Source organism: Corapipo altera, unplaced genomic scaffold (genome assembly GCF_003945725.1).
Source record: "Corapipo altera isolate COAL_440 unplaced genomic scaffold, ASM394572v1 56, whole genome shotgun sequence".
NCBI lineage: Eukaryota > Metazoa > Chordata > Aves > Passeriformes > Pipridae > Corapipo > Corapipo altera.
Genome location: NW_020884896.1, coordinates 3,669,214 through 3,696,985, shown reverse-complemented (window position 1 = coordinate 3,696,985; position 27,772 = coordinate 3,669,214). Strand labels below are relative to the sequence as shown.

The 27,772-nt window shown below is 34.9% G+C and overlaps 1 protein-coding gene across 2 annotated transcripts in view; it reads right to left on the bottom strand.

Moving 5' to 3' along the window:
* The window catches only part of DNTT (DNA nucleotidylexotransferase), an 87,105-nt gene that overhangs the window by 50,518 nt on the left and 8,815 nt on the right, over nt 1–27,772 (bottom strand). For both annotated transcript variants that reach the window (XM_027647817.1, XM_027647818.1), the window contains exons 3-7: nt 26,272–26,394; nt 15,877–16,047; nt 14,529–14,600; nt 11,246–11,369; nt 9,805–9,937 (exon numbers count right to left, since the gene is read on the bottom strand). In XM_027647817.1, the coding sequence (XP_027503618.1) occupies nt 9,805–9,937; nt 11,246–11,369; nt 14,529–14,600; nt 15,877–16,047; nt 26,272–26,394 (623 nt within the window). The remainder of the gene's footprint in view (nt 1–9,804; nt 9,938–11,245; nt 11,370–14,528; nt 14,601–15,876; nt 16,048–26,271; nt 26,395–27,772) is intronic.

The following is a 27,772-nucleotide window of genomic DNA, read 5'->3' as shown; positions in this document are numbered from 1 at the left end:
ATTTCTGAACAGTTCTTCACTGAGAATTGAAAATTTTCACTGAAAACAAAGAATACTTATAAATATTTTGATAGATATATTCCAGATGACCCTAAATATAAACTCATGATCTACCTCATTCAATAATTTTGTTTCTGTGTATAGAGCTATTCTATAACACCACTGATAAGTTTTGGCCTGCAATATTCCAATTGGTAGCATCCACTTCCATCAAACCTCTTTCCCAAACAGCAATATACAAATTCTCTTATTGCCTACCATTAAAAAAAACCCAACAAACCCACAAAAAATGAAACATTGCTGAAGAGCCACTAAAATAAAATTCCAAAGAGAAATAATGAAATATTCACCGAATTTAGACTCTTATGCCTAGTGAAGCATGTGTTAAAATTCAAAATTTACTGAAAATTAGTTATTCATACTCTCCCCTTGTCATATTCCTAATATGACTAATATCAGTAACATGAAAAAGAAAGAGTCTGCAAATTGCATGAGCCACCCTTCAAATTAATTGCAGTACATATAACACGACTCCACTACAGAATAGTTCTAAGGTTGCCATCACTATCTTGCCTGAGTTTTCCATGTAAAGAATAACTTGTCATTCTCTCTAGAGTTTGAAAATGAAGCTCTTTCAGTCTATGAATACATCTCTTTACATGTTAATGTTAGGTACCAATTATTTGCACATCTTCCTTTTTAATCAGAACAGCTTTTATTCCCCCATGACATATCATACTAATCTACTCCCAAATTACCAAAACATTCAAAGAGCAACAGTTCAACTTTACCATAGGAAGCAGGTTTTCCACCTTATTACATTATACTGATAAATTAATTTTAGTACATGCTATGTAACATACAAGCTGCCTCCCTGCCTCAGCCCCAGGTTATATGTTATAATAATAACTGGAGCAGTCGGATTTTTTTTTTATTTTTGGTGAAATGGTATCCTATTCAAACTGTCTCAGCACCACTGCCTATGTCCTGTGCAAGAGACCTTTTGTGAACTTATTTATGTTTTATGCTCACTGAAAAATTATGTACTTGTATATTGGAAGAATTGTGTTCAAGGAAAGACAAAGCATTTCCCCTTCCAAAACACCAGAGGAATATTTTCAGTATAAGGTCATACCAGAACATAGTAATTAACATGTTTAATTTTCATAATGCAAACAGTACCCAGTACTGCGTAGGCTGGTTGTTCTAAAATGCCAAATGAATACTTTTCAGTTAACCTAGCATTACAAAAATCACAAAAATTTTTATTGCAAACGTTTTAAAATGGGAACAGTCAGTAGAATATAGGCTAATAAGTATATTTCATTGATACAGTTGTTATAGTTACATAAATACATTTATATTTATATAATTATAAATAGTTGCATGATAACCCCCTTTTATAACTTTTCAAGACATTCGCTTTGGCAAACTTGTCTAGAAAACCATGTAAATAATGCAAAATCTGTTTTCACATTTTGGAATTCTAATGGTATATTATCCTAAAGAGTGGCACTGCAGAAACCACTGGAGTTTGGAGCTGGGAGTACTGTAATTCATACTGACAGCTGTCACTGCTTCTTTCCACTTAGGTGAGTCTAATGAGCCAGCCGTCATGAGAGATTGGTATTTGTTTCAGGGCTAAGACTTCACATCAGGAGAAAGCGAGTGAGTTGTTAGCTATAATCTGGCACTCATACAAGCAACTAACATAGCAAAACTGAAGTTGGTGCTGAAATCCACCCTGGCTAATGACAACACCATTCTCTTGCATTTTGATGACCAAAGCCACTGGTAAAGATACATCTACAGTCCAAACCACTCTCAGCCCAGCTCTTCTACATATCAGACACCCCAGATGGCTTTTGTTGTCTCCCATGCTGAGCAGTAAACCCAGAAGCTTCTTTCCCCATGCCTGCCCTGATACATGGTGAAGGTTTTATCACAGTAGGTCATCTCTGCTATATAGTGAAGGTTTTGAGAAACTGTCATCCAAAAATGAGAACAAACATCAAACAGAATTATGGAAACATCAAAGATGCTTTTGAACAAACTATGGTAGATTTCTAACAATTTCTATTACTGTATAAGGCAGTTGTAAACTCTAAAATAATCCATGAAAAAATTAAATTACAACAATTTTACATTAATATGGAATGAATCAATTCACAAAACATTTGACATCTACTGTTTAAGGATTAGATTATCTGCAAGGTGTCAGAATAAGTTTATTAGGGGATTCTGCATTGTTAGCTCACTATTTTTCACACCATTTCATAAAATGTTTTCAGTGTGTGACATCCTGTCAAATAATTTTCATCATTTCTCAGTCATACATCTTTCTTAAAGTCTTAAATAGATCTTTTTGAGTTTCTCTTCCTTAATTTCCATTCACTGACAAAACAAAGATGCTGTGATTTTTCTTTTGTCTCATCTGTGAATATTATCACTAGCATTGTCCAAAAAGTGTGGTTCTTTTGACATTGCATCTCTATAAATGGATTAAATGAGCTGTGAATATCATCATTTAACCAATAAAAAGAGATCTTTATTTATTTAGAATGTATCAGATCTGCTTCATCTAAAAGGCTAATTGAAAAGGCTATTCAGGTCAGTTGTGATATTAGAAGACAACTGAATCACATTTAATGCTACTTAAAGGATATGAACGGGCTAAAGGAAAAATTAAACCACGGCCATTAAAATTTAATTTGACTTAGTGAAGCCATTAACATTTTGGTTTTATGCAGTGGCAAGCATTCTAAAAAGTTTTCCATATAATTCCAAAACCTAGAACTGTCTAACAGCTGACCCTTATGAACCAAAAATGATTGAAAGTGATCTTAAAGGGCAAACCAGAAAAAAAAGCAAAACAAGAAAACTTTGAATACCATTATTAGCTGTCATTCTGTTCTTTCTTCATATATACAGCATCTTCTATTAATTGCACGCTTTGTTTTTTGTTTTAACATTGAATATCAGATTTGGATATCGAATGAACAAGATGTGAACTGTAAAGAAATAACCCATTTTAAAGACAATACCCTATCTTACTTCTAGTAGTGTACTTGCAATATACTGCTTTGCCACTAAAAGTTTGCCTTTGCAATTTGAAAATGTTCATGCCAGTACCCCTTTTAATCTTTATAATGACAAATATTGTTAATAGCACAAAGCAGTCATCAGTGCAGTAACTTTAAAATTTTTCATCAGTTTCAAACAAAAGCTAGAATTAAAATGGTAACAAATCTGATCACGTACATAACTAAAATTTTGGACTGAGTCCCTGACAAGGAAATAGAAACCCCTACTTTCTGTTTTCATTCTCATTTTTTTCCAATTCAGTTAGGGGAAAATTAAAAAAAAAAAAAAGCTAATACAGGAGACTTTACCAGTCCCAAAATAATACAATCTGAGATTTCATATCTTGTTTTGTAACATTACTTGTATTGCTCTGGCTTACTTCCTAGTAGTCATCATCAGTCTTGATATGAAACAGAAAACACTAAACACCATAGAGATTCTCAAAAATACCTTCCATGATATGTAGGGGGTTCATGTAGGTTATCATGAAAACTGTAAGGCTAAGCCAAGGAGTTTTCTGGCTCTACATACACAGTGGAAAACTTCCGGCTTCAGAGAAATCATCAGCATTGCCACCTCCACTCTGGACCCATCACTTGAACCAGTTTTAGAGATAAGAGAGGTATATAGCTAAACAGCATCCTTCAAATGAGCTGAAAAACCTGTGGAAGTGGTAAAGGTAGAGTAAAGTACTTCTACTCTATTACTTTGAGCAGAGTAGGGCACGTAAAAAAAAATCTCACATCAGCAAGTTTTCTAAAGGCTTTGAAAGAAAGTACTCAATTATTTCATGGATTCTTACAAAGTTCTTTTTGTCCACAGCTCCCAGATACCTTATTCATCAGCTTCTACTTCATGATTCATCAGGGCTAATAATAGATGAAATGAGTGGAAAAATAATCAAAGCTCTAATGACAAAAGGAAGTATCTGAATTACTCCAATAGATTATCTTCTAAATTGACTTGCCTAGCTATTAATTTGATTTTCTCCTTTCCCAACTTAATTTTTAATGGGTTACAGAAAATTAAAAACAGAAACTAGTGATGATCTCTGATCTTTGCCAGTTGCAGTGCTTCTAACTCCAGTCACAGAATATTTTTACTCACAGCATCCCAATACCTCAAGGTCAAACATTTTTAAATTTAGGGAGTTTGGTAAGGCAAAACTGTTTTACTAAGCTTTAAAACCAACCAGATCAGATTAATACATATCCAGATTAAAAGCCTCATCCAAAATGGACTACAGTTTGTCAGAGGAAAAGCCATGCTCACAAAGGAGAGCCAAGAAGTCTCTTCAGTCTGTTGCTGGAATAATTGCTAGATTATTCCAGGATCTGTTTAAATTAGAGTGTGTGTAAACTACCATATCAGCTCCAACATTCAGTGAGCAGCCTGCCTATACAGATATCTGTTATAGCAGATTTCTCCATGACAAAATGAAACAGCAGCAGAGAAAAAAATTGACTTCTCCTAACAGCAGTGAAAGAAAGTGAGCAGAAATTACAGTATTTGGACTTGAGTAGCCGGATACATCTTATATCTTCCCTTACTACTGTTTGTTGGAGTAAAAAAAACCCATAGAAATAACTATTTCTAAGAACAGTGTAAATGCAAAGGCACACTGTAAAAACAAAGTGTAAGCAGAGTAAGCAACCTCTAATTAGGAGTTTGCCTAAAAACTTAATGAAGGAATCTTTTGTTCAAGTGTTCTATGATTTATCCAGACGTTCAGTCAGAGACCACATGATGAGCTCAATTAAATAAACCACAAAGTCTTGAGTATATACCAAAAGGTTAGGAAGTATAATACTTTCCATACACTCAATCTTACATCCTCTCATTTATGAGCACCTGCCAACAGTTGGATAAATTTGATTCCAGGTGCCATACAGAAGTCGCATCTCTGAAACAAAGGTGCCACAATAACACTGGTTATTTACCAGTGCGTGAACCTGTAAAATAACCTCTCAAAGTGTTTCTTTATCCCAGATATTTCATTTTACTTTATCTCCAAGACAGAAAGGAGGGATATCTTTAAATTATTATCTTGGTACAGAACAGGAAAGACCAGAGTTCTGTCCCATGTCATTCCTTTATGCATTCCTTTGCCTTGTAGGAAATGTCACTACACACAGGAAAGAAGCTTTTGCACTGTAATATACAAAAGCATGGCAATGGTGCCTGACAAACACACTGACCCTGTCCTTTGCTCTCTTCACTGCTTTTTTATTAACAATTCTTATCTACAAATGTTACAGAGTGTCAAACCTGATTCTAAAAGATAATATAAAACTCAAGCAAGGAGATAGTGATCTATCAATCAATTAGGCTCATGTTAGAACAGAATTAATAATGAGAGTCTGAGACAAAACATTCCCTGAAGACTGATGCTGCATGGAGGAATTAGCCTCCCACCAAGACAAATAATAGACAAGAGGCACTAGCTATTCTGAATGATGCATTGCCCAAGATACTTGGACAACTCTTTAGGAACTGCAATAACAAAAATTACCCAAAACAAAGTGTCTCCTTAGTCTACTTCACTCTATCTTAAGGCAAAGATAGGAGAAGCCAACAAAAGTGTGTCTAGGTAAATATAATCTGAGAAACTCAGAAGTGAAATCATAATACCAAGAGGATGGCTAGGTAATTTTCTAAAAAAATAAGTGCCTATTGATGATACAGTAACTATGTCCTCACATCATAGCAATACATTGCTGCTGCTGCAGAGCTAACCACAACTATTTCAGTGTGTTACATGCAACACAAGAAAACTGAAACATAATTTGTAAATAATTTGGGAATCATACGAACAGGTTATCAGAAAACCATTCTGAAAATGCAGTTTTTCTTTATATTATATATATAAATACTCTCATAACCGTATGTAATTTTTATTCCAGATCCTTTTCTGAATTTCTCCAGTGAAATTTGGTTTTTATGGGTGAATGTATTGAAATATGAATAATCAGTAAAGAGATTGAAGTCATAAACTACATATAGTATATAATCCTCCAAGCATTTTTGCTCTTAGGAAGCTCTCAGCCTAGATCACCTCTTGTGGTAAACCCAAATATCAGAAGCTAAATCAAGTTAGCTAAAACTCAGGGTCTTAAAAAACATGGTGATAATGCTTCAGTGCACAACAACTTTTTCTTGAAGTTACTCTGAAGCCATATATTAACAGGGAACTACAGGGAAAATGGGAAAATTCCTCCTGTTTCACTGTCATGAAACCTACTGTGAAGTTTTCTGTCTACTTGTCATTACTAACAATCCTACAACAATGCTAATATTATAAATAGCATTAACACATTGCTAATAGGAATCAAATTTTCGGTAACATGCAGTGAGATACAGATGATATTATTATGGAAAAGTCCTTAATTCTCTTCATAGTATAAAATTACCTTTTTAATAACCAAGAAAAAAAGTTGTCAGGTCCACAGTTTAACTCAAAAAAGTGATAACACACTTTAGCCTAAATTACACTCCTGCCTTGGATATAGCCGAGACAAACACAGTAATCAGGGATGTTGCATGCCAGAACAAAGTTTCTTTTCTCCCCATCCCTGGGCTTCTGTTGAACTGAATGTTGGAAGAGAAACTTCACCCTTAGTGGCTTTTGCAACTTGTAATATGAGGTGCTATTCCCCATCTTGGAATTTGTTTTATTAACTTAAATCTCAAAATAAGAAAGGCTGAGCACTGAAAATAATGCCATGCCAATTCAAACAGACTCCACGGCAAATTCAGTCTTTCTGATAACATTGTCCATGGTATGATTTATATTGCATTATCAGCATATTCAGTACTTCTTTCTCTGCAGTGAAGCTGACACCCTCCCTAGATAGACAACGAAACACATTCCACACCATGTGGGTGTGATTCATCTATTTCATAACTACAACTGCTCTATTTCTGTATTTCCATGCATTTCAGCATTGTAATTTCTGTTTCAAAATGACCCAGATAAGTGTTGAAAAAGGATGGAAAAACAAGAAAAAGAAAACATTCTCACAACCTCTCATACGAAAATATGCTAACTGAAACTCGAGGAGTCTGTTTTACAGGCAGTTAGCTAAGGGTTCCTGTAGGAAAGCAACAAGGGATAAACTCATGCAGACTTCAATAATTTATTAATTCCTGCTCCTGAATGATTTCAAATTAGGAAGATATGGAATGGCTGCCATCATGACCCTTTTATTTTTTACAAGGCTAATAAAAGAAGCCATACAGAAGACTAAAGGTGAAGACTAAATCAAACCAAAGAAAAGTCTAAGAACAAGTTTGCTCAATTTAAAAAAAAAAAAACAACCAAACCAACAACTATTATTTACTTGAATTTTATACTATTCTTTCTAATTTTGATTAAAAGAATTTCTACATCATCTGATTTCATGACATTTCAGAAATTTAAAGGAAAAGGTCTAGTTTCATTAAATACATACAGTTGCATGTGTGCTTAATAGGTTTGGGAAAAAGAATGTAACTTCCCTGTTCTCTACCCTATTGAATCTCCATGGCTGCAGATCACTATGGAAGTTCTGCTCCTTGCAATTCATCCAGTTCTCCTACATAGTAAAGTAAGGTTTATGAGACACCTGACTTCCAACTCTCTGGTCAAATATGGAGGAAAACAATCAACTGCCAAACTTTCTCCAAGTTATGAAACAGGTATACAAAGCTAGACAAGCCTAGATCCTGGGGAATTAATATATTATTCAGAGCAATCAGGAGCTATTTTTTCCTCTTATGTTAGTAGTGTACAAGGTGTATTATGAGGGAATCAAGTTGTTTGATTTAGCAAATTGGCCTATTTCTTTTAATAAAATATTTATATAATCATGAATGAACCAAAAAATAATTTGTTAATTGAAAACTGTGAGCTACTTAACTTACACATACTTCTCGCTGAAGAATACTGCCACTATAAGAGATGGGCAAAAAAGAACAGATGTAATCAACTCTGTTGCAGCTCAGCAATTAAAATATAGGTGCCTATATAGTTTTCTACAAATTCTACACCATAGCATTTATGTTCCATGGGCTAGTAAAATATCATTCAGGACTGCGATATTGAAACTTAGTTTACCATATTCCTGTATATTTAAAGGCATGCAATTAGTACACAGAATTACTTACTAGGCATAATTAGATACTTAAATAATGAAGAAACTGGGAGCTTCCAGTATAATAACCTGCAAGTCTCTGACCCGTCTAGACATGTGTTAATCAGTTACACACAAGTTATGAACAACAAAAGGTCCCTGAATCCCTCTTTGCTTTGGTGTGAAGAGATTGTCATCACATGCCTCTTAAAGGCTCACAGAATGATGATACTTGAGGTTTTGAGTACAAAATCTGATCTTGTTCTTATAATTCTTGTCAGGGTTCATACTTAAGCCTAATGCTTCTGATTGACCACACTGTTACATAGTAATTACGTAGCTGGAGGTTGCAAATGTTCTTATGATAAATATGGGATATACAAGGAATAATTATAAATATCATAAGATAGCACAAAGATTATAAAAGCATTCAGCACAATCTTTGTGCCTATATATAGAAATTACAAATTACATAAGGTCTTAATTTAGATTGGACTGAGTCTATGCAAACCTATCTAGGCTTACAATATTAAATCACACAGGTGATACACTAATTATTAGCATTCTTCTCTTTTGCCCTCATACCAGTTTTAGTTGCATAAGAGTTACAGAACTGTGTATTTTGAGTTCTGAGAGAATACTTCAATTATTTTTGAAAGATATTTTTATTTTTAAAATATAGTTAAAGTTTTACAAAATAACAAACTAAGCAGCGAGAGATCTAAGGTGCTGAGTAGGGCTTTTTGCTTTATGAGCATGACATGTACTACAAGAAGGACATAATGGGGGTCTAAGCATAGAGCAAGGAAACCAGAACTTCTGAAGACTATTCCCAGTCTCAATACTTTGCTGTGTGGCTTTAAGAGAGCTCTCAAGTGCTGAAAGAACGAATTATAGATGTTCTGAGCAACAGCTTCAGGTCTGGTTTTACAGAGCAAGACCAAAAGCTTTAGGAACAAAAATCAACCAGGAAAGAAATTCTGAGATCATTCCATCTATCATTCCATCATGATCATTCCATCATTCCATCAGAGGTTAGTGTATATTTGGTTTAGTCATTGCTTTATGGTCATTTTAGTAAGCATTCACTGTAAAATAAACCTCTAACACTACAAACTGCCTCAGCACATTTCAGCTCATGTTACTTAAGATCTCTTGGAAAAAAACCCCAAAACCAACCCCCTCCCCCCTCAAAAAAAACCAACCAAAACAAAAAATCCAAGACTGCCTTAAGCCTATTGTATCTTTCCTTGAAGTATGGCATTACAATAGTCTCAGCCTCAGGAATTCAGATCCAGTGAAAGAGAAAAAAAGATGCCCAAGTACAGTACATGATCTAAACATCATTTTTCTATCAAGCTATTCTTAGATTTTTCTCTAACAAACCAACTATTCACAGTAACAAAACACAGTAATCTGGGAATGTCATAGAATTGCCCTCTGGTTTGAAAAAACAAACAAGCAAACAACAAACCCAGGGGAAAAAAAAAAAGTTGAAAACAAACTCTGATACTTTCCCACCAAGCTTCTTTGATTTTTCCAATACACAACATCTCTTTTTCATGTACCTGAATAAAACAGCCAAGTGATTCCATTTGTTTTCACTCACCTCCTGAAACCACCCGTTATGGTAACTAAAGCATCTGGTAGAAAGGTAGATACAGTATTCTTGACAACTAAGGTTACTGCATCTGCTTCTGCCTTAGATACACAGCTAACAAGGTCTTCGTAGTAAAGAAACCCTGGAAATCAAAGGCAAAAAGTGCTGATCACTCCATGGAATTATCAAAATCTACACTGCATTATGCAAAGCCCATGTGAATAGCCACCTCTCATCAAGAAGTTAAACCACACAACTCATACCATGGGCAAGGGAACCCTATCTAACGGCAAGAACTAAGAAATGCTGCATCATGAACCTGAAATTATAGGTTTGTTTTAGAACATGTTGTGGGAAGAAACAAATTTTGATCCAGCCTCTTCAGGTTATCCTTCCTCCCCACCATTCCTGAAATCAGTCTCTGTGATCTCTCTTGGGTGTGAGGGATCGCAGGCCAGAGACAGTCTCCTCCTTTCCTCATCTTTCCCTTAGAGTTTATATATATTTTTGTCATTATTATTTGTCAGGTCATTTGTCAATATAGCAGTCGCAATAATTGATCCACTTTCTGAGAACCTGAATATTTATAAGTTATTCTGGATTTCCCTACCAGCTCCCATCAACGGCATTTTTGGATGTACTGCTTTAAAAGGCAGCGTTCCCAAAATTAAGGTGTTCTACCCAAGTACAGGGTTCAGAAATATCCCACCTATCTTATTTTTGATCACAGAGCTTTTGTTGAAATAGCCCAGCCCTACTGCTTATTTCACATTTGGATATGACACATAAAAGAAAAAAGGACAAAGGAACATGAATGTAGGAAAGTTGATCCAAGGGATTCTGAGGTGATGTAAACCACATGAATGTAATGCAAAAATAAAGTTATGTTATTATACTTTCATGTTATATAATATTTTTTTCTTAGTTTAACTAATTTCTTTGTTTAAATGAGTTCCTTTATTTAGGGAAACAGCACACACAAAAAAAATCTATGGGGAAGTAACACTGCATGTGATCATGTTTAGCATTTTAAAGCTCAAGGGTGCTAGGATTATGGGAAGAATTTTATAAGTACTTTATTACAAATCTTGATTTATCACTAAGGTCGAGCTGCCTTGACGGAGACAGATCTCCTCTGAAAAGTAGTTCTGGGCTTTCCCAATTTTCACAACCTCTGCAATAATGAACCATTAATAGTTTTGTGTATGAGAGATTTCATTTAGTACCTGTGCAAGCAATTTAAAAGTATGCATATTCCTATGTTTTGAATGACACCATTTTTAATTAGCAGCTCTGTTAATCCAAATATTATTTCTACCTAATAATTCAGTATTCACAAGACCCTGCAGCAAGCAAACGGATGTATAAATGACCTTTGTCTCCTCCTGTGATTCTGTTATCAAGTTCTTAGAGCACTGACATAGAAATTTCTGTGACACTTTCACCTTACCTGCTTTCTGCATTTTTGACAGCTTGAGGGTCTTGTCAGCTTTTAATTCTTCCACTGTTCGCAAACCCATTCTGTACCATTTCTCAGATGTCTTCACTCCCACTCCAAAGACTGAAGTAAATTGCTAAGGTCAGTAGAAAAACACACATTTCAGTGTTGTTTTCTAAAGGGGCAGTGAATTAATAATAAGTAGGTAACAACAAGGTTTCACAAGTAAAATAATGGGCAGAGTTAGTGCAATGCAAACATACAGATTCAGCTTCCCTTCTTTGGACAGCTACATTGAACGGAGAACTGGTTTATACATGGACAATTCTCATTAAAGTGAAGTCTAAACAAGAATATAGTAATAGTCCAGTACCTTTATGTAATTTACCTGGATGTACACTTTTAACTAAGGTTTGAAATAAGAGTAGTACTTATTTTTACTCCATTTCTTAACAGAAATGCAAACAGTAACATTAAGTACCTGTATTCCCCTACAGTCCCTTCATAGAATAAGAGGCGTCACAAGACCATTCATAATTTGACTGACATTATGATTTTGTGTTATATACACTACCAGCTCTCAGTTGTACAGATGATGATGGTGTTGTAGCACTACTGAGAGATGGGGTCAGTAGGAATCCCAGCAATCCTGAAATTCTGCACTGAGGACAATTGGGTCTCAGTGCTACATGGAGAAAGATCATAAGAACATAAAGACAACTAATCTATTCTTGCCCCATCCTTGGAAGTGTTCAAGGCTAGGTTCAATGGGGTTCTGAGCTACCTGGCCTAGTAAAAGATGTCCCTGCCCACGGCAGGGGGGTTGGAATGAGATGATCTTTCAGGTCCCTTCCAGCCCAAACCATTCTATAATTCTTATACTCCATTCTATAAGACATATGTTGAAGGTCACTAACAATATTGTTTTCCAAAATGGGATTCCATTTCAAGTAAAAACTGTAACTTTTGTTTTCTTGCATATTGCAAACAGCCTTATGATTTTCAGTCTTCACATGAGTCAAGTGAAATTCCTATACATCTCATAATCTTATTTGGAGTACATACTTTACTATTTTGCCTGTTGGGAAAAAGAAAAACAAAACAAACAAAACAAAAATGCCCAAATCTACCAGTCTCTGAAGTTTCTGTGTGGCTGTATTCCATTTATTCCAAAGTAATTTTGTACACTAAATTATTCCCCACAAAAGGATGTAAAGCAAAAATGTCAGAGTTGTAAGCATTATTCAGTGGATCAATATCGCAGATGAACAATAAATAGCGATATAAAAGCAAGAGGAAAAACTTTCATGCTTGCCTGAAAGCATATTTTTTATGTTCAGTTTGTCAATACTGAAGCTCTCCATAGTTTCTTTGTACATTTATGGAATTCAATGATTTGCTGTGTAAGACACAAATAACTGCTGTTTTCCATTGAATCTATAACCTCTGAATTCCAACCATGCTAGCTTTATTTTGTGTTTTTCTAAAGAAATTAATTCATAGGAAATAATTAAGATAAAGCAAAGAAAAAATTAAAATCATGGATAATATTAAATAGGAATAACTCTACAGTTTGTATACAATGGATGAAACTACCTCCTCTTTGTCTGAATCATGGGTGTTTATGAAAGAATGTGCTTTTTAAAATACTTACATTGCTATCTTTTAATGTTTTTGCTAGTGCTAAAAGATTTTCAAAAGGGTCTATTACTGGGTTTTAAATGATTCTAAGAGACTTAATTAATGTTGGGATAGAGAACTAAAGAAAATGGATTCTGCACCACTGTTCGAATTTTTGGGAAAAAAAACCTCTGCATTTTTTTCTTTCCATACAAAGATCCATTATTATTTGGTATATTTATAGACGACAACTGAGAGATGCTGCCAGCAGAGCAGCACAAGTAGCCTGTAGCCCATTTCTTTGATTGTGTTTGCAGCCACTGCTTTTTTTCAGCTCATGAAATAAATTACATGAACTCATTTGCTGGAGCATCCACTTCTACAAGGAGCCAAACTGACCATGTCAATTCAAGGATTCTACATCTAAAACACAGACTATAATTTAATTCAGTCATTTGATAACTATGGTCCTGGGGCCAGCAGTGACCTTTTAAGCCATGATGAGTGATGCTGCAGTCACCATGACCATGCTAAACAGTAAAATCTAGGAATTCACTAATATGGGATTCTTCTTGGCTTTCTTAGAAACTCAAAAAAATTGGCGGAAACAACTGGTTACAACCAATTTAACCAAAATGTCAAGACATGCTCTTGGCCAATAAGTTTGTTGAAATTTTGCATATGAAACAACACATAGAGAGTATTTGAGATAATTTTTCCCCTGATAGGTTTTATTCTAATCTCCAAGATACTTTCTTAAACCCCAAAATATCAGATTTAATGGCTAATCCTCAATCATGCAATAGTGCAATCATGAATTAATAAGCAAGTCTGGTTTGTGAATCCTGCTATACATGTGAATCTATACCTCTTTTCTGAATATCGCCAGGGATACATTAGCAACTTTCACTGGACATCAGTTCATACCTGTATTACAGGTCAGAGAGAATGGAAGAGCCTTTTGATACAGTGAGTAATGCAAGGGAGAATGAAACAGTCGCACTTGATTTACTCCCTGTTTTAATTTTTTCTGAAGACAGAAACAGTATATTTATAGAGACTAAAACTGCAGATAAAATTGAAAAATATATTTGTTCATATATATATACATATAGTTTATATATTTCCAATGGAGAATTCAATGAACATTTCAGAAATGGGAACTGTAATATTTACGTGGTTTAGACTCCCTGCAGCTATGAAGTAGCATGACTATGACTCTACAATCTGCCTAAAAAAGAAATATCTCCAGTCCTCTTCCTTCTGCCTCACACCAAAGAGAATTATGATGGATTTGAGTCATCTTCTTCACCTGGTTTTTTTCTTAATGCAAGAATAAAATGGTGTAGCATCAAAATGATAATCAACTGAGGCAGAAATAAACTCAACATTCAATTAAACTTACAGCAAAGAGTATGCATTGCATTAGTTTTCAGGAAAAAGGGATTGTTTAGTTCAAGCTTAAGAGCAACTACATATGCATCACATTAATTAAAAATAGAAAATGATTTCACTATTAATCTTTAACAGTTTCTCGATCTCCTTTTTATTTAAGACCATTCTTTCTTTGCACTTGATATCAGTTGTTCCTTTATAATAAAATCAATGGTTCTGTCTAAGTTCTACTACAGGGAGGGAAATTTTAAACTACAGCAACAAAACTCAAATGATTTACCTTAAATGCCTTGTATCGCTCATCATTTAACACTTCTTTAACTCTAGAACTCTCTCCTTCTTCAATAATCTCCTAAACAAGAAAAATGTTACTTATAAAAATAAATTTAAAAAAAACAATTATAAAATCTTACCTCAGTGATAAGATTTAGACAAATAATCTAAAAGAAAGTTTTATCAATCTGTACAAACATGAAAAGAATCCTTAGCAAACATATTGTTTTACTGCATCAGGATCAAATTCTGGAATCCTTTTAAAGACAGAAAATTACTGAAGAATAAAGGAGAAACTGGAACCACAGAATAAATTTCACAGTACTTATTTGCTCATAAATTTACTCAAGGATGAAGTAGAAACTGAGACCATGGAATACATTTCACAGTACTTATTTACTCATAAATTCACAGCCAGAAAGCAGTTATTTATCATAAACTATATCAATGACTTGTCCTGAAAATTAGATTTCATTATTTGGTTTAGTTTACTTCTCCTAAAAGTAAAAGCATTGTAAGAACAAACATATTTTTTCTTGAGTGTACAGTTCTTCTAGCCTTTCTGATAAAAACTAAAACCAAAACCCCATCAATATAACCCCAATAAATCACTCTATTTTCTGTGGGATCATAACTGAATTCCCAGCTCCCAGGTAGTAGGTACAAAAAGCACTTCAGAGGCTACATTCTCTAACTGATGGAATGAGGCAAACAAGGAGCATAACACTCAGCAATGACCCCTCCAGACAGCCAAGACCCTCTCATCAGCTGCCTGCTGGAATAACAGCACCTAAGATGTAGGGTCCTGAAAAGGCTAGGAAGTAGAGAAAAATGTAGGGAATACTCAAAGTTCCAAGAAGAATGTAAAGTTCATCCACCACTTGGATAAAAGGCTCTGCTACAACTATATATAACTGGCTATAGCAAGGTAGGATTTAACATTAAAGTACTAAAATATTTAGCAGTTTTGCAAAAATAGTATTTCTAATAAAGCATTCAGGTGAGCAAAGGGGAGTAGTCACATGAGCAAAACTATTAACAGTTAACCTGTTGCATCCAAATCAGTGTAAGCCTTTAAAAATTGCATGCAAAGTTTGATACTGCACTATTTAACACTTTGTATTTATTCACTAGTTACCATTATTATTAAGGGTGGGGATTCCATGGCAGAACCTCATGTTACTACAAAGGATTTCCAGAAATCATTCCATTCTTAGTAACAAGGAAAATATATCCTTATTACAAAAAATACATAAGCCTGTGTACATGCACACAGATACCAATGCTGCTCTCTGTGACCTCTAAATGTAGATCTGTAAAAGAATCAATTGACAGATAATTCAGAAGTACATTACCTCAATGACATCTCTGACTTGGTCTCCTATGCAGGGCAACCCTTGTATATCTTTCATTCTGGTTACTGCAAATGGAAGATATTTCAGCAAAGAAGCTGCTCTCAGAAATTCCAGGCAGAATATTTCATTTTCTTTGAACTCATAATTTTCAGCCATTATCTCAAAGGCATCCTGGGGTGGGGGGAGGTATAGAAAGAAAAATTAAAGTTTAATAAAAGCTTAAAATATTCAGTATACTCCTTAGAAAGGTTACTTTGTATTCTAATTCAAGAATTACTTCTTTAGCGTGAAAAGAGAAAGGTCATTTAAAAAATAAAAAAACAGCCTAATTTTCTAACCACTTGAAGTTTTCCAGGGATCATAAAAATTTCATTTTAGAGACAAATGTATGAAAATATTTTGATCTGTAACAAATTTGAAAATCTTTTGTGAGATATGCTTTCTGTATTTTGTGCAGATTTTATTAAATCAATGTGAAATAGAGCCATAATTTTTAGAATTATGCTCAACCATTAATAATCCAGCAGGTCAATATGTGACATCTGCACTTTCAGACACAACCAAATAGGAGTCTGTGGCAACACTGGAAACCACCACTTTCTTCTTGAACATGTAGCCATGCTTCTATTTAGTAATTCAGGAAAAAAACAGACTTTTTCCTCATGTATAACCCATGCAAATAGAAATACATTTTCTTTATGGTTCTTCAGCTGTCCAAGGTTTGGTTTATTTGACATTGCACTCAAAAATACCTGGAGAATGTCCATATAAATTTTTTTATTTTAAACTATCCATATGCAATTTATGCAGCTTTGAGGTCTATCTCCCTCCTTATATATATAAATATATCTCCATCTATCTATCTTGATAGCAGTAATTTTTAGAAATGAAATGCAGGGAACAGACCACACAGTGGTGTAGAGGCATTTTTGGTTGTCATTTCCCCTTATAAGATACAAGGTTTTGAGAGAGAACAAATGCTGCAAAATAAGTTTGTGAATAACCTAAGAACTTACAAAGGTTTGTAGCTGATTAGCAGCCAGAAATCCAAGTTCTTAGTGAAACCTTTCACAAACATCAAAAATTTTCAAGACTGCAAAATTAAGCAGTTTCTTCAGAAATGTTTAAAAATACATCGTTTCCAGAAGAGACTTTCACTGTTCAGAATATTTACCTAAAATGTATCCCACACTTGGCCATTCAGGATGTTCTTGCGCATGATTCAAATGGCCCAGGGCAGGCTAAGTACAGACCAGGAACCAGCCAGCCTTGCAAAGCGCCCGCACTGCACTGTGTCCTGCCCTCCTGCCAGAGACCCCATTTCCTACTCTTCAGGCAGGCCCTCAAGAGCAGCTGGCAAATCCCAGCCTTGTGTTCCACTGAATCAGTTGGCTGCATATCCTTCCTGTTTTCCACCATACTCTTGTTTGCTCTTTGACCCACAAGGCATTACAAAAAAAAACCCCAAAGAAGTGGTTGTCAGTTCGCATCTGCCTGCAATTACCACTTCACGGAGCTGTAGCCCAAGTGCCTGTTCAGAAATGTTTTGGAATGAGTAACACCTTGTGATACAGATAGCAAGAGACAGCAAATGGCTTACCAGAGCAATGACTACAGTGGATAGTAGGAAAGAGTAAGATTAAAATTCTTTTTCCTGCCCTCAGTGTTTATGGGATCACTGTTCACGTTTAGCCTCAAATTTCATTTAATTTGTAATGAATATATAGCTTGTATAAAGCAAAATGATTTTAGATTTTGCTCTGATTTTTATCTTAGCATTACTGTGCTTTACATTCAAAGATAAAGCCAAGTAAAAACCAGCAGGCCTTGTACATCCTAAATGCTACATGTGTAATATCTCCAGGTGAGTCTGTCTCCAGCCCACTAACTGATGTGACAGCAAATCCAGTGAAGTCAACTCTTTATTACATATGTGGAATAGAGAATGGCACCTGTCATCGTCCATCAAAGGAATACTGCCTGATTTAAAGAACAACAAGATTTTACTTTAGCTACCATCATTTACACTGTTAAAACAGAACAACTTCAAATTAAATGTACCTTTCACATATTACATTTCATTGTTTAGTCAGTTCTAATAAAAATAGACCATCTGACATGATGGGTTGTTTAGATTATAGACATTATAGTCTCATTGAAGCAAAATGAAAGTTTTTCTCAAAATCTTCAAGAAAACATTGTCTTTACTGACCCTAGGATTTGCAAAACTTCCCTCTCAATAAAAAAATATATGAGATCTTAATGGGTTTGACAGTATCTCTCTAGAAGAAATAGGTACCTTAGCTGAACAAAATCACATTCCTTTTATTTATCCACACTAATGTGTTAAAGTGTATAGATATAATCAGGGCTTGCTGCAGATAATTTGCTTTATTCTATATCACCAGCATAACTTCACTCCTTGATCTAAGAATCAGAAACCAGTTGTCTATCTCACTGGAATAATCCTCCCTTTAGCTGCATATTTATTTATCAGCTACCCTGATCAGTAAGGGCTGTGCAATTCCATTTTCATAACATTTCATGAAAGACTTCATGAGAAAGACAGTTGTTTAGCAATATGCTTGATCTGGAGGTTCTGACTACCATTTACATTCAACTAGCCCTTGGGCACAGGGTATCAAAGGGAGAGGAGAGAGTGCTCCTTTGGGTGGGGAAAAAAAAACAAAACCCAAAAAACCCCAACAAACCAAAAAAATCCCCAAACCAATCTATTAGAAAAATAATGCACAAACCTTAGCTTCCTAACAGCTGTGTTTAAGCTCTTACAGTGGCTAATTGTTGGATTTATTCAACTGCTATTCTTTTTTCCACATTTAAGATCTTTATTTAAGTTGTATGCAATTACATACTTTTTGGTAAAAGACAGGTGCACATTATAGTTTCCACTTAGAACGAGAACTAATGGAGGAAAAGGTGAAACCACCAATTTGAGGTCATGAGCAATAAGGATTCATCCCAGTTTGTATATGGAAGAGAAAACACACCATTGAGAGTACTGAAAAGCAAATGGGAAATTATATTTTACAAGTGGGGTGACAGGAGTCAGATGTTTCCTCTGCTATGGGGTTTTTTGGATCTCCCAAGTTGTTACTATTTTTATTCTTTATCAGCTTCAAAAATTCTTTCCTACTATGGCGTAGAAGATGCTAATTCTTGCTTCAAGTGAGATTTACTGTTCCACTCACAAAATTACGATTATTTTTGCTTTCTTTTTCTCTCTTTATAATCTGTACACATGAATACCCAAGAAAGCAGTGTTTGGCAAGAGATTTCCTACTCCTGTTAGCACTAACAGCATTAATCAGAGGCAGAACTAAAAAGACAGAATTGCTACCTTCTTGTTAAAATAGTCTATACTGATAAGCATTGTCAGAAAATAGTTCTCAAAAGTAGCTGCTCAGCAGTATGTATTAATGACAGAGACTGGCAAAGTCATGCTCTTGATCAGGATGCTCAAAAAGTCTGGGGATGTTTTTTTCTCACTCCCTGCAGGCAGCCTCTCACATGCACATCTAAATAGTTGTATTCTACACTGAATAATCAGCCATCATGATAAATGTGCCTGCCTATACCAGCACCACTACTGCTGTAGAGAGGTATTAGTCCCTTTCTACTAGCAGGAGGGCAGTTTTCAGAAAAGCTGTGTCACCATCACTACTGAAAAAGACAATCTCGTGTAGCATTTTACTCAGAGGTTATTGACAGTCAGTGAGAAAATACAATCAAAGCATTTTTTATGATTCTAGTTTGCATTTTTCAGTGTTTTCCTGCCTTTGTGAACCTCATTAAGCTCCTTAAAATAACAATTAAATATTATTGAATAGTCATTATTCCCTGCACAAAAAACCCCATTGCCTGCAAATGCTGCAATTAATTACAGATGTCTTTTTACATAAAACTACTTCTGACATTCTTTTTAATAAAGTTTTATTTTATTTTTTTTAAGAATGATATAGTTCACAATGAACAATATTCCAGAGGGAAAAGCATATAAAACTCCTACATTAGCTGAGAAAAATCTTTGCAATCTAATAGATCTCTGGTGAAGTCTAAGTATGGCAACACAAAAAGGAAAGATTACTGAGCCCTCCTTTATTCTAAACCTACATATTTCTTACATTAAGCACCTTGCCATTACTTTATCAATCAGATTAACATTCAGATTTCCCGTTTAAAAGTACCAGTTAAATTTCTAGACATTTCCAGGACATGGGATTTTCATAATCTTCAGAGTATTCTGCAGGGTCTGCTCTAATTAAATGTGATAGTTGGGCTATATTTTAGTTCTTCAGTTATTGCAAATTTTACTTCTGTGTTTGAAATTGAGGAATGTATGTTTGTGAGACTTGGACTGTGGAAAAATCCAGGGGTTAAAAGGACCTCCAGATCCTGGTGGGTCAGATCCAAAAGTACACAAAGATTTTGTTGAGTGGTGTTAAAAATAAGGAAGATGATAGATGTAGAGACATAGAAACTCATTTCAAAATGAGATAAAATGTCATTAACAATGTAAAGTTACCATAAGTATCTTACATGTGTAAAAATGCACACTAAAATACCATAACCGCTAAAAATTAAAAAAGTAGAACCAACACAAAGAGTAAGATTCTCAACTAATATATGAGAATGATTCTCAGAAAAAAATAATAATCCATAAGGTTATGGTGGTTTCTGCCATCTGAACAGCTGACCCAATAACATTCAGTATGAATATCAAAGTAGAAGTCATGTAGAAAAGCAAAAGATACTCATGGTCCCATGCTATGTTTCATCCTATCCTGCTCATTTCAACAAGACTGTCAGAGCAGTTCCATTGTCATTTGCAAAATAGTCTTCAAAAAGTCAGTTTAAGATTCTCCTAGAACAAAATTCACCAGTATTATCATACCAAAAAACATATTTTAAATCTAACCTGTTTTGTAAGGAAATCATTACAGCTTTGTGGACAGGGCTACATTGCCTACATTGAACTCCTGTGCTGTGAGACTTTGGAAAGCTGCTTCACACCTCCCTGTCATTGTTTCTGTTGTTGTCTTTCATTCACTGCCTATTTGAACTGTGAACACTCCAGGGCTTGAACTGTCTTTTACAAAGTGCTTGTACAGCATCTCTTATAAAAAAGGCTCCTATTTCACTTGAGCCTGTAAACATTACTGCAGCACAAATTAAAAAAATATGAACATACCATTGTACAGGTAAATTTAATTCACCAAAGAGCTAAACAGCAAAGTGTGATTAAAAAAAATAAAAATCCTACATGACACTTGTTTGAAAAACTATTATACTCTGCAAAGCAATTTGAGTTAAATTGCTTTCCCTCTCACTGTTTTCTACTTGAGGTTTATTTAGTAAATTATAAATCCAAAGGATGGGTCCTAGTTCTCATAACATCAGTGTCATCAGTGTTTGATGCCCATTCAAAACTGATCAAAGTTTTAGAATGCCTCTTTCATTCAAATAATTTTCGTCTCTCTTTCCCCAGTGTAAATCCTTACTTGTGTTTCAGTGGGAAGATATAAATGGCATGTGAACACTTTTTGGATAGACCAAGAGAGAAAATAAATACTTTCAGGTGCTTATTTCAAGAAGAAATAAACAATTTGAGGCAACCTGTAGCCTTGACTTAAGTGACTTCCAACCAAATGAAATTATTTATTTTTTGTTCAGTCTGATGTTTTTTTATTTGAACTGAAAAGCCCAATACTTGCCCAGATGCAAAGATTTTAACATGTTATCTTACACAGCTGGAGAAACAAAAAGCTGAAAGAATAACGTAATAGCATAATGTGTATGATCTCGGGGTCCTTGCATTATCAGAAATAAATATGTTAGCTTCAGCTGCTCCTCCTATTAACCAATAATATAAGGTTCATTCCTTAAAACAGAGTGGAACTCATGAGAATTTTCCATATTTTTCCACATAATGTAAAAGAAAGCAATACAATTGTGAAAAAAGATCTGCTGACACAGTGCAAAAATGCGGTTAGTTAATCGCATAACTGCCCTAGATGAAAAATGGTGTGATAAGAAATATAAAATACAAAATGTCTATTACACATATACACAAATCCAAGAAAGCAGCATAGACTTGACATATACATAAAAATTTGGGTTGCTGAAAGGTACAGCTGTATTTATACTCTGTATTTTAGGGAGTACACTCCCACTTACCTCAAAAATCAGAAGAGAAATTTACTCCTAGGACCAAACCATCAGTTAATTTCGAATAGGTATACACTTTGTATACATTTAAAAAATTTGCAGTTTTGAGGTGCAGTCTGGAGAATTTTTACTGAAGTAAGCTACGCCAGTAAGACACTATATGTTATTAAAAGTATCTATTCAGTTAGTGGTTTTCTACTGTACAGCTCCCAAGTTCATTATAAAACTAAAGTTGAGGTTCTTCTGAGGTCTATTTTAAAATGGAATAATAATAATTGCTTGAGCCACTGGCATAACTGATACATGTTTCTGTAGATAGAAAAGAAAAAAAATTTAAAAGGAATACTTTTTGTCTGACAGAGTAGAAAAGAAGCCAGGCGTCTTTCCCATGCTAAACATCCACATTCTCATTACCGTGAGTAACAGCCAAAGCAAAGTAACATTCAGTAGCATTAGCAATAAGCCTCAGAATCACAGAACCATTTGCCTCTGACTTAATTAGTTTCTTCTGTAAGAATTAAATTGTATTTTCCTCACAAAGAATGTCTTTCTGAATTTTATTGCAGTCTGGTATTAATATTCAAATCCAGCAACCCCTCTCAGGCACAGTAGAATGACTCCTTTCATTTTAGCACAAGAAAACACAATGCAGCCCCCAAGTGTAAATTTTCAGTGGGAGAGGGAGGCTAGCTCCAAACGAGCCAGAGAATAGTATTGCAATATTATATTCCATAATAACATTAATGTTTAAGACAAACATAAAGGAAACATGCTAAGGTACAGACTCCACTGAAAGGATTTGCTCTTTTGTTTTGCAGCTTTACCCATCTGAACAGCTACAGTTCACCTGTGGAGTCAGGTTTATGCATTCAGGTGCATTCCTGGAACACCCAAATGAATAAAGTCTGTGGCAGTGGTTCTCATCCTACACACCATGAGGCCACAGTACACGATGCACAGTGACCCAAAGACGGCACGAAGCCCAAGTCTGAAGCAGTTGGGTTTCTACTCCGTGAACTGACACACAATGCCACTGTCTCCTCCTTGGCACACAATTTGACATACTTACTCTGTTCCTCACACAACAAGCCTTACCACTCAACAGTTCATAAAAAATAATCTGGCTAGGATTTGCCCCATACTGAACATAATAACGAAATCTTGACATCTCCACAGTTTTTGCCAAACCTTCTCTAACTTCTTCCATGGTATAAAACCAGTATGTTGCAACTTTCTGCAAGTTGTTTTCTGTCTATTACAACAGAAAGGAAACATGAGACAGCTGAACACAGACATTGCATCTAGAGTATTAATCCACCACATTTTCCTCACAAGCTCTCACCAAATCTCTGCTATTTTGTTTTAATAAGTGGTCTTTCATGGGGAAATATATGCAGGACTCCAGACTAAAATTATCACTAATTATCAATTTCTACAGAAATCGAGTCCCCAAAAGTGCCTCTTCCAAGAAATAAACACATTCAAATCCTTGTATGCATGTCATTGCCTATTAGTGACTGTTCCAATGTAACAACTCAAACTCAATGTAACTTTCTCAAACACAACTACTACTTATTAGAGAGAGGAATGTGATACAGCATATCAGGGCAAAGTCTAGCAAAAGGAAGAGTCTAAGAGCTCATCCGAGAATGTGTAAGCAAATAATAGCTTTGTACCTCTATTACAGTCAAGATCAGAAAGCAATTTTGTCAAGCTAACAAAAGAAAACAGAAAATCCGTAAGAAAAGGGAACAAGGCTCATGAAATAAAGTTGTTATAATAAAATACTACCATCAACACATAATTCAAGATAGCTTGGACCTAATTTTCGGGATGTATGGTATTGAACCAGGGAAAAATCTGTCATTTAATGGTTGGCTGCCCACAGCATGCACAAGTGAATTATGCCAATGCTTCAGTGCATTTGCTAAGTGCTTGCACTGAAAATCTGTTGGAACACTTTTATTTGAGAACATGAATTACAAGTTTAATATAAGACCAATGAAACAACAGCAAATCTAAAAATCAGGCTCCTGTGACATTAGGCAGACTAACTGGCAGCCCTGCAGGGAATGGGCCAGCACTGGTAGTCCATAAACACCCAAATCCTTCAGCTGTCATTGCAAGCTTTGATTGTGAGGGACAAGAGCAACAGCCCTAAGGATTTCCATTACAACTCTCAAGATGTAGATGTTAGGCAGACTCACAGGCATTATCAAGTTGCACCTCTAGAAATAAAATACAGCATGAACTCAGAATGGTTACTGTCAAAGTACAAAGGTGAAAAACTGACACCTTTATTGCTACAAAACCTAATTTCTACCCAGAAATGTTTGATATACAGGACAACAGAAGGGAGTCTCAGTGCTCCAGTCATCAAACAGCCCTGCTTCTAATGTGTTCAGCTAAATTAATTTATCAAATCCAAGTTGTACTCTGACATTAAGACTGCTGCAATGATAAACCTAGGAGTAATTTAGGGATTGTCTCTGTGAAACACACACATAACAGAAACCACTCAAAATGAATGTGCTCAAAATGTTAATGATAATTAAAAATCAACAACAACGTTGTGCGTTTTAGGACAATCATTTTACTTTGCCATTATCCATCCTAATTACTTTTAATTTTTTTACCTTCAGAATGTCTGACAAAATGTTATAACACAGAAAATTCAATAAAGAGCCAGACTCCCACATTCCACCGTTTTCAGCAAGTGTAGAACTAAGACACTTAATTCCTTTTTCTCCAAGAAGGCTAGTATTTTATATCATCTTTCAGTCATACAATGTTTGGTCTGACACTTTCCCCTACAGAAGCTTGTGTTTGATCTTTGTAAACAGTGAAAAAGAATGACTGCTTTGAAGAGGTTAAATGGTAACATTCACAACTTTGTTTTTCTAACAGGAGGTGGGGCAAAATGGCTGTTCAAAAGAAGCAGTTTGGGGAATCCTAGAACCACTGGGGTTGGAAGGGACCTTAAGAGGTTTCTAGTCCAACCTCAGGCTCAAAACAGGGTCAAAAACTCGATCATGTTGCTCAAAAAGGGACTTTTATTAAATAAGCAAACAGTTTAACATATTTGAGTACCATAAACAGTACTATATAATTGATATAATTGATGATTATTTCAAAGCATCACTACAAGGCAAATTTTAAGTTGTTTAATTTTTAACTGTGCATTCTCAGATAATTTTGGAGTTTCTTGTAGGTTTATCTTTAGTTCTGAATTCTCAGAGGTTTTAGTATTTACCTTGTAAATGTTTTTTATTCACAAATAAATGGTATCCATTGCTATTCTTCTCATATAGATCTTACAAATAATATTTACTTGAAAGATTTGTGTGTATTTACAGTCAGATACAAAGCAGAATCATAAAAATTATAAATAATAACAAAATAAAAAATAAAGCTTTAGAAAAAATGAGGAAGTATTTAATGTTATAATCAAAACACATGCATACAAATATACCAGATGTATTCAGACTACACTACATTAGAGTCTCTGACAAATGTTTTCTATTGCATAGTGGTCACTGAGTACCTGGAGCCAGCCAAGAGGAGACATTAGGTACAATAAAACTTAAGTGGAATTTAGACCAGAGGACTCAGGCTCTTCATACCCGCTGAAATGTGTAATGTTATGAGCACTAACCAGGGTATAAGGCATTCTCCAAGACTTTTATTTAACTAGACAATTCAAGAGGGGTTTTTCTCATGTTAAAGTGATTAACATGCCATCATTTTTCATAACCATAGAACTGAAAACCTAAAATTTAGAATCATACTTTGAAGCAAACACCTGAGCAAACTGGAAGACAGCATAGCAATTCTGAAGTACCCTGGACTGACCTAAACAAAGTTTTTGCTTATCATCACTTTTAACTTGTCAAATAAGACTGTGATGAAAGGCTAAAAGACATTTTCAGATTATTGTTCTATCATTTATTTTAAAAATTCATGTGTTTACAAGCTATTAGTGTATTTAAAGATCCACTGTGTTAAGCTTTCAGCAATACTTAGAGGATGCAATTAACCTTGCACTCAATTTAATTTAAGAATGGCAGATTTATAACTTTTTTTAATTGTTATTGTGCTGCCTGTTTACTAACAAATTTGCTGAGGGCATCATAGAAAATACTGATGCAAGTACTATATTAATTATTTTACTTATATTAGTTTTTATTTCATGGATGGAATTAGTATTACCGTGAATTTCTTGTTGTAGTTATTTAAAGTTGTCTTCCTCTGGCATGAATACTGAGATACTTTTCTTGCAATACATGATGGCACTTCTGATTCAGGTATATTCAAAGGAGATTGACACTGGTCCTAAAAAGAAAAAGAAAAAAAAAAAAAAAGAAGGATTGGTGACACACCTGTCAAATAGCTTAAAAATACAAAAAATACATTTAATGGGCCCAAAATATGTACTTTTAAAGAGAAGGCAAAAGAATAATAATGCTCCTACCTCCTAGGAAACACCTCCTAGGAAAAACATTTGATTTCACATTGCCTGCACTGACAGTACCAGTTTATCTAGTGGTTACTAGGATTTTTGATTTTCTGCAGTAAGTTCTTACAGAGAGCTTTCAAAAACACTGCCATTTAAAAAAAAAAGTCCATCTAAATGGTGCATGTCTCTACTACTCCTACTATTGCAGTAGGATTGAAAAACTACAAAGCTTTAAGAGCAGGTAAGCTCAAAAGAACAGAAAATTTTCCTAGAAAACATTAGGTTATTCAATATAAGATTAGGAATATTAGATCGAAGAGAAAAAAATTTTAAAAAAGATACATTCTCAAATAACTGACTTTTTCAGTCTGTAGCTAAATTCAGTGGTGCAGGAAAAATGTTTGTATGACTCAAAAATAGGGTTTTCTCCCCTCTTACAGGTAAAATGATAGAAAACTTTTTTATTTGGATTTAATTCACAAAGATAAATTTTCCATTTTGGGGTCATTTTAGAGTGAAGGAAACATTTACAAACAGCTACAGAAGAGTAATGCCCATCCTATTCTCATTCAACAGACAGTGTTCACTTTACAATGTGGTTTTTCACTCAGTCAATTCCCATACATGCTGATCCAATTCAGACATCATTTTCAGATGCTCACTGAATCAAGGAAAAGGAGCCAGATGCCAAATCTCTAATGGGCATTACCTAATCACCAGGCAATCCACCTCTGAAGGATGGAAAGGGAATTCTCCTGAAAGACAGGATACAGAGACACATCTCCACTGGCAAAAGAGTCCTGAGCACAAGTCCTCAATATGTGAGTGTCCTGACCAGTGAGGACCAGAAAAAAGACAATTTTGCACTGATTCTTCTGCTGTTTCATATACCCAATTCCTTTGCTTTCATTAAATGTGCCAAATCTGAAATATTTCAGAAACACACAGTGTCCTCAGCATTTGTGTATATTTTTTGCTATTTGTCATTTTGTCTGAAAACTTTGGGTAGATCTGTCAAAAACGTATTGCAGTGCATTATCCAAAGCCACAGGGAAAGGGTTCAACAACAACAATAAAAAAATCACAAAGACATATAGAAAAAATTTTTGCCCCAATAATGGCATGATGAGCTCTTTCTCCCCTGCATTCAAAGACACAGACAAAAGGCTAGCAAACCTATAAACATGTGCCTTCACAACCACTCCCCCCATATAATTTCATGCTAAATTGCCTTTGTATTTGATACAGAGCAGT